Below are 7,665 nucleotides of genomic sequence, written 5' to 3' on the forward strand. Positions count from 1 at the left end.
TGTATCACATCATATAAATGGCATACAAAATACTCTGTCACATAACTCTAATTACCACTCTATGTAAAGTATAGTGAGAAGACTCACCTCGGATGAAGAACAACTCCTTTAAACACTGTTGATACGCACCGGCCTCCATCTCTGTGCCAAACTTGCAATTATCTCAATTAGAAACTAATTCCAACCTCTCACTTACTAGGTCTAAAGGTAGACCACCCGCCAGCCCATCAATTCCCTAAACCCATTGGGCCCACCAAGGCCCAATAATAAATGGGTCCTCACACGGCCCAAAACCCAAACTAAAAGGCAAGCCCAACCCAAGGGCCCAAAGCACATATATACACTTCTCTGGTCCAAGACTCTATTGCATGAAGCCCAAACTCCAGGTCCAACACTAAAGGACCAACACAATACATAACCCAAAAGCCCACAGAAGGAGTTACCTGGGGCGTACCTCCTTGGTACGCTCAGCGTACTCAAGCGTGCAAGAAACTGATCGGGGACCTCAACCCAGTACGTGGGGCGTACTGGAATTACGCCGCGCGTACTCTCAATTTTTCTTATTCAAGTTTCTGGGTCTTAATCCGTTAATACCTTAACTCATCTCTTAGATCTGGACTTCCTAACATCTCTTACTCCATAAAGTTAACGACTTTAGGCCCTAGAATGGCTGATAAGGTCACAACACATGAAACTCCTACTTTCTTAACCCGAAATGCACATAGCTCATGCATGGGTTGATTCTCATGATCAAGATCTCATTTTTATGGTTCCTCACCACTAAAAACGCTTAAAAGGACAGGTTATTTAGCTCTGGAGTTCACCAACTCACAAAGTTCAAATCTTGTGACATAAAACCCTAAAAATGGACCATACTAAGTATAGATCAAAAGAATGGGAAAGCTTTGAGCTTTTTACCTTCAAATGATGCTCTACCCCAAGAAATCTTAGATCCAAGGCCTGGACTTCAACTCCATTCTCTTCCATGCTCCTTCTTAACTCCGAAGAGCCCACAATAACACATATAAGCTCAACATGGCCACCCACAAGATCAAGAACGGGTATTAGGGTTTGAGAGGGTTTAATGACTGAGGAAGGTGGCCAGAAATGAGACCATCTCATTCTTTAAATAGGGACACTACTTGAATTAGGGTTTTCCTTCAGCGCCTAGTACACCTCAGATATGGAACCACCGCCTTCAGATTTAGAAGCACCGTCTTCATATTTGCAACCAACACTTCCAGATTTATGATTCATTCTCCGATGTCACTCTAATTTGATCAGATATGTTGTTTTCTGGTGTGATTTCTTCAGATCTAGAACCACCGCTTTCAGATCTGGAACCACCGCATTCAGGTCTAGAACCATCGCCTTCAGATCTACAACCAACATTTCCAGATATACGATTTTCCAACATCACTCTAATCTAATCAGGTAAGTTATTTTCAGTGCGATTTCTTTAGATATTATACCGTCACCATCACCATCACCTTCCCTCGTTGTTGCTTTCTATTGCTAGAGTAAACAAACAATATCAGATTTGTTCCACTACCACCACCTCCTCCTCTTTTCGCTTATGCTCAACCACAACCGTCGTTTTCTCCTCTAAACACCGCCTTCACTGTGCTTCAGATCTGCTCTGACGATGATCTATACGGTAACAAACTCAGATTTGGAATATCCGAAGACTCTAAGGAACATGAGAATCTAAGATATGTAAATCACATTAGATCTAGAAACAATAAGCACACAATGTGTTTGGTGAAACGCCTCACCAAAATATGTAAGGTTTTAAGTTATGAATAAGTGTTTAAAATTTTGTATTAAGATGTGAATTTGTGTCTGAAGTGTGTATTATACTATGAATACTGATTTTTTTTATGCATTGTCTTGTGAATTTTAGTGTTTGAAACATTGAATTGAGCTTTGAATTAGTGTCTGAGATGTTTTATTAAACTGTGAATTCTGATTTTTTTATGCACATCTAAATTTTATACATGTAAATGGGGTGTGATTGTAGTGTATTAAACTATGAATTTTATGTAATAAGCTGTGAATGTTATTCACATCTTAATATAACAAATTCACATTTTAATGCATAGAAATGCCTCTAGATATGAATGTATAAATATAAGTTATAAGTTTAGAATATGGTTGCGAATTTATAATTTTTGTGTATTAAACTGGGAATTATTGAATTAAGATGTCAATTTTTTTTATTAAACTGTGAATTAACTGTAATAAGTTGTGAATTTCGTGTATTAAACTGTGAATTTATTATATTAAACGATGAATTTTGTATATTAAATTGTGAATTCACTATTTTAAGGTGTGAATTAACGGTATTAAGTTGTAAAATGACTATCCATATCTACAGGTGTAAATGTAAGTGTTAAATGTGACTTAAGCATTGGGTGCATTTGGATCATGTTCATGAAGCATTTGGAGCACTTGGACCTCAATGGAGTACTTGGGGTTCATGGTGATGAGTTTTGAGCATTCTAATACTCCTATGGGGCACATGCAACCCTAGAAACCTTGGATCTATGTTTTCTCTATTATACATGCAAACTTTCATTTTCCAAGGTTTCCATCCTAACTAGCATATCATGGGGTATATTTAATATAAAAACTAGTAGAATAACATACCTTTCTTGTAGCTTTGATTCCTTAAGACCTTGTGAGCCTAGCACCCCAAGTGTGATGCCTCAAATGTCTCATACAACACCACAACTATTGGAATAACATGAGAGAAGAACACTTGTACTCAAAAATTTGGCTAGCCCTCACTTTTATGTCTAGTGGCCGATTTTACTTGCTATGAGGTTCTTTATATAGTGTGTCACATGTAGGGTTACACCATGCAAACCCTAATGTGCATGACTTTTCATTTCCTCCATGATCCATGGGTTTTAACCTCCATGGAGCATCCATGGATCACCCTATGGGTTTTAGCCCAATCTAATGAATCATGGATCATAAGCCCACTATATAAGAATGAATGATTACACAATCAATCCCTATGTATTTAATTAGTCTCTTTTGATCACAAAATTGATTCCAAATTAATTCTCAATCAATACTAATTAAATAATATGATTTCATACTAATATATTAGAACTTATAATATATTAACAAATCACAAGTATTCTTTTCTCATTTGTCTATCCAATTGTTCCGATGCGATGCAACCCAAATAGACCATGCTAAGTCGGGTCAAGTACATACTAAATATAGTTATGGACTTAGACACCTTATCCAACACATTGAGCATGTGACAAAGGAATGAATATTCTAAGAGAGGAATGGATCATCAGACAAAGGAACTGATCAAGTGCCAAAGGAACAGATCCTGTTCAAGGGGGTTTTGAGCATGTAGAAGGAGTTTGGAGCACTTGGACGGGATATGGAGAAACAAGGGGTCCTTTTTGTGCAAAGAGATGGGTCAAGAGGGGTGCTCTTGTGCTATCTTGTTCTCCTCTTACGCCATCTTGTTTTCTTGTTGAGCCATGCATGTGCCGGTTGCTCATGATGATGATGTTGCTCCAAGATTAATGTTGTGCGCCATACTTGATGCTCTTGTACCATTTAAATCACTGTTGCACCAACTAGGGTTGTTGTTGCGCCATGAAGAAGCTATTGCGCCATCATGGACCATCTTGGTACATGATGCACCATATTGATTCCTTTGTTGTGACATGTTGATCCAAGTATGCCTAGAAGATGATAATGCTCAAGAATGTTCCAGAAGATGTTTCATGGTAGATCATGATTCGTTGACACCCTTTATGGGCCTATGAGCTAATGGGCTTGGCCCATTAGGGTTTTAGGTCTGATCCCTCAAGTATAAATAGGGATGCATGCTAGGTCATTTAGTATCTTGAAATCTAGAGTAATAGAAGAATCTATGTGTAATTGTGCTTGTAACCTCTGTGTTGAGAGCTCTGAAATAAAGAATACTCCCCTCCTGCCCGTGGACGTAGGTCACCTTGACGGAAGCACGTAAATATTATCTTGTGTGCTTTTGGTTTTGCTAGTTATCCGCTTTACTTCCTAACAAATGGTATTAGAGTTGCGGTTTGTATTCTTGTGATTGAAGATGTATACTCACAAGTTCGATTTGGAGAAGTTCAATGGCTCAAATGACTTCACTTTGTGGAAAGTGAAGATAAAGGCTCTTCTGGTTTAACAAGGATGTGCGTCGGCACTAGAAGGAGAGGCAAAAATGCCAAAGGACAAGGCAGCTGATAAGAAGGTGGATATTATGGCGAGGGCACATAGTGCCATTCTATTGAGCTTAACAGATGAAGTACTGAGGGTGGTTGTGGATTAAAAAACTGCTTCTGGGCTCTGGGGTAAACTTTGTGAAAGTACTAGAACAACTCACTGACGAACAATTTGTATCAGAAGCAATGGTTGTGCACTCTCAGAATGTCTGAAAGTACCCAAGTGAAAGGTCATCTGGATAACTTCAATCGTATCATCTTGGATCTACAAGGTGTTGATGTGAATATTGAATATGAAGATCAGGCACTCATTCTCTATGTTCGATTCCTAACTCATATGAGAATTTTGTTGATATCATGCTTTATGGTAGGACAACGATCACTATGAATGATGTGAAGGACTCTTTGATGTCCAAGGAATTTAAAAGAAAAGTTTTAGGTAGAGAGGAGGTGTCCAGTTCCAGTTTGTTTGCAGGGAGAGAGAGAAAAAAAGAGAGGAAAGGGGGAAACAGGGGGAGATCACATTCAAAATCAAAGTCTAAAGGTTTATCAAACATGAAATGTTATAACTTTAAGGAGAAGGGGCACTTCAAGACCAATTGTCCACAACTGAGGAATGGGAAGTCCAAGAGTTAATCAAGCAGCAATAACACTTCTGTTGTGATTCAGGAAATTTTTGATGAAGGGGACGATGGTGATGTACTGACTGTGTGTACATCAAGTTCTGCTGATGCTTGGGTCTTGGATTCTGGAGCATCCTATCACATGACATATAATTGTGACTGGGTCGACTCATTCAAAGAATGGGATGGCACAGTCAAGATGGGCGATTATTGGGTGAGCAGTATCAAAGGTAGTGCCACGGTGCAGATCAAGATGCATGATGGCATGGTCAGGAAGTTAGATTTCTGGTACGTTCCAGAACTTTGGAAGAATCTAGTTTCTCTTAGCACATTGGCTAAGAATAGGATAAGGTACGTTGGTGAAGGTGACTAGGTCAAAGTGACCAAAGGCTCACTGGTTATAATGAAAGGGAAGATGAATCGTAAAGGGATCTATATCCTAGAAGGCAGTATGGTTATGGGAACAGTGGCTATCTCCCAATCCTTGAATGAAGGTGATGACAAGACACAGTTGTGGCATCATAAGATGGGGCACATGAGTGAGAAGGGCGTGTCAGTTCTAAGTAAACAAGGATTGCTTGTTGGAGAGGCTATTGGAAAGATAAAGTTTTGTGAAGCTTGCGTCAAGGGAAAGCATCGCACTATGAAGTTCAGTATCAGTCAACACACAAGAAAGGAAATCCTGGAGAATGTTCACTCAGATATGTGGGGTCCGGTACCAGTGAAGTCTCAAGGAGGATGCTCATACTTCGTGACATTCATTGGTAACTATTCAAGGAAGGTTTGTTGTACTTTCTAAAGACGAAGGATGAGGTATTTAGGAATTTCAAGGAGTGGAAGACCATGGTTGAAAACAGGACTGGAAAACAGGTCAAGACTCTGAGGACTAACAATGGCTTGGAGTTCTACAATGCTTCATTTGATAATTTCGGCAAGGCATAAGGTATAGTGAGGCACTGCACCGTACGGCACACACCACAGAAAAATGGAGTGGCAGAACGTATGAACCAAACACTCATGTAGCGTGCAAGGTGCATGCAGATATTTGCTAACTTATCTAAGCAATCATGGGCGGAAGCAGTTAACATTTCATGCTATCTGGTGAACATATCACCATCAACTGCAATAGACTTGAAGACTTCTCAAGAGGTATGGTCCGGGAAACCCTCAGACTATTCTGGTTTATGTATATTTGGATGCCCTACATATGCTCATATGAATGATGCTAAACATGAGCCAAGGGCAATGAAGTGCATATTTCTAGGATATGCGATAGAAGTAAAAGGTTATCGATTGTGGTGTATAGAAGAAGGAAGAACTCCTAAATTTATCATGAGCAGAGGTGTGACCTTTGATGAATCTGACATGGGTAACTTGGGAGGAGGTGAAACAAGTCAAGCAGGTAACAAAGATCAGGGTGCTAGCCGGAAGGTGGAGTTTGCATATCAACCTCCAGACAGATTTGTGATAAGTGACAAAGAGCAAGGTAGCAATGAACAACCTGGACAAGATGAAACCCAAGAGCAACACATGGTATCTTCATCTAGTGGTGCTAATGCTAGAAAAGATGATGGGTGTGAATCTATAGCAAGGAGAAGATCGAAGAGGTTTATTCGACAACCTAACAAATATGTGGGATGTGTGAATTCAGGTGAACTTAACTCCATTGATTTTGCTTTAGCAACTGGAGAAGACATTGAAACCGAGGAACCTCAATCATATAAAGAGGTTGTGGCAAATAAAGAAGCAAATGACTGGTTGATGGGCATGAATGAAGAAATGTAATCAGTAGAGAATAATGAAACATGGGACCTTATTCCATTACCAAAGGGAGCAAAGCCAGTGGGATGCAAGTGGATCTTTAAGAAGAAGGAAGGGATACCAGGAGTTGAACCTGCTAGGTTCAAGGCAAGGTTGGTAGAAGAAGGGTTCTCTCAGAAAGAAGGAATTGATTATCACAAGGTGTTCTCACCGGTCGTGAAGCACAAGACAACTCGGGTTCTTTTGGACATTGTGAGTGTATTTGATCTGGATCTTGAACACCATGATGTGAAAAATGCATTTCTTCATGGAAATTTAGAAGAGAAGATTTATGTGTCCTAGCCAAAAGGGTTCCTTGATGCTAAGAAGGACAATGTATGTTTGCTGAAGAAATCCTTGTATGGTTTGAAGCAGTCTCCAAGACAATGGTACAATAGATTTGATTCATTCATGATATCGAATGGCTACACTCGGAACCAGTTTGACAATTGTTTTTACTTAAAGGAATTGTCACCATATTCCTATATATATGTGACATCCCCAGAATCTCGGCCAGAAAAGACCGATTTTCATTTATGCTTTTAAATATTTTCAGAGTAAATCCTTTTGATTTGAAAGAGTTGCGGAATTTGTTCCCAAAACAAAACATGATAAAATAATATTTATCAAAGCATTTCATCAAGAGATGCATTTCATTATATAATCAAAACTCGGGATGTCATGTTCCGATACAGACCATAAAGCATAAACGACAAACATTACAAGTCATTCAACAAATATATACATATACAGACTTGTAAACAAAACAACAAGATGATCCATCCATCTTACGCCCTTGTGCCACTTCCTGTAATACAAATAAAACTGAGTGGGTCAGGCTTGGGAGCCTGGTGAGCATATAGGGTTTTCAACCCACAATAAATAAGTTATATTTAATTTCACCAACCAATCACTATCCCGATTACCCATTCCCGTTATCCTCACTTTACGTCCCTAAAACAACTATCTCAAGGGACCCAATCTAGGATTTTCATCGGGACGGACATCACTGCGAA

General features: G+C 39.3%; 1 protein-coding gene across 1 annotated transcript; it reads left to right on the plus strand.

Moving 5' to 3' along the window:
- The first annotated feature begins 4,225 nt into the window (after positions 1–4,225).
- On the plus strand, positions 4,226–5,222 carry LOC111894303 (uncharacterized). Its single transcript, XM_023890380.1, has 3 exons — positions 4,226–4,309; positions 4,408–4,530; positions 4,896–5,222. The coding sequence occupies exons 1-3, from the start codon at positions 4,226–4,228 to the stop codon at positions 5,220–5,222; spliced, it is 534 nt and encodes a 177-aa protein (XP_023746148.1).
- The last annotated feature ends 2,443 nt before the right edge of the window (positions 5,223–7,665 follow it).

This window comes from Lactuca sativa, chromosome 3 (assembly GCF_002870075.4).
Source record: "Lactuca sativa cultivar Salinas chromosome 3, Lsat_Salinas_v11, whole genome shotgun sequence".
Taxonomy (NCBI): domain Eukaryota; kingdom Viridiplantae; phylum Streptophyta; class Magnoliopsida; order Asterales; family Asteraceae; genus Lactuca; species Lactuca sativa.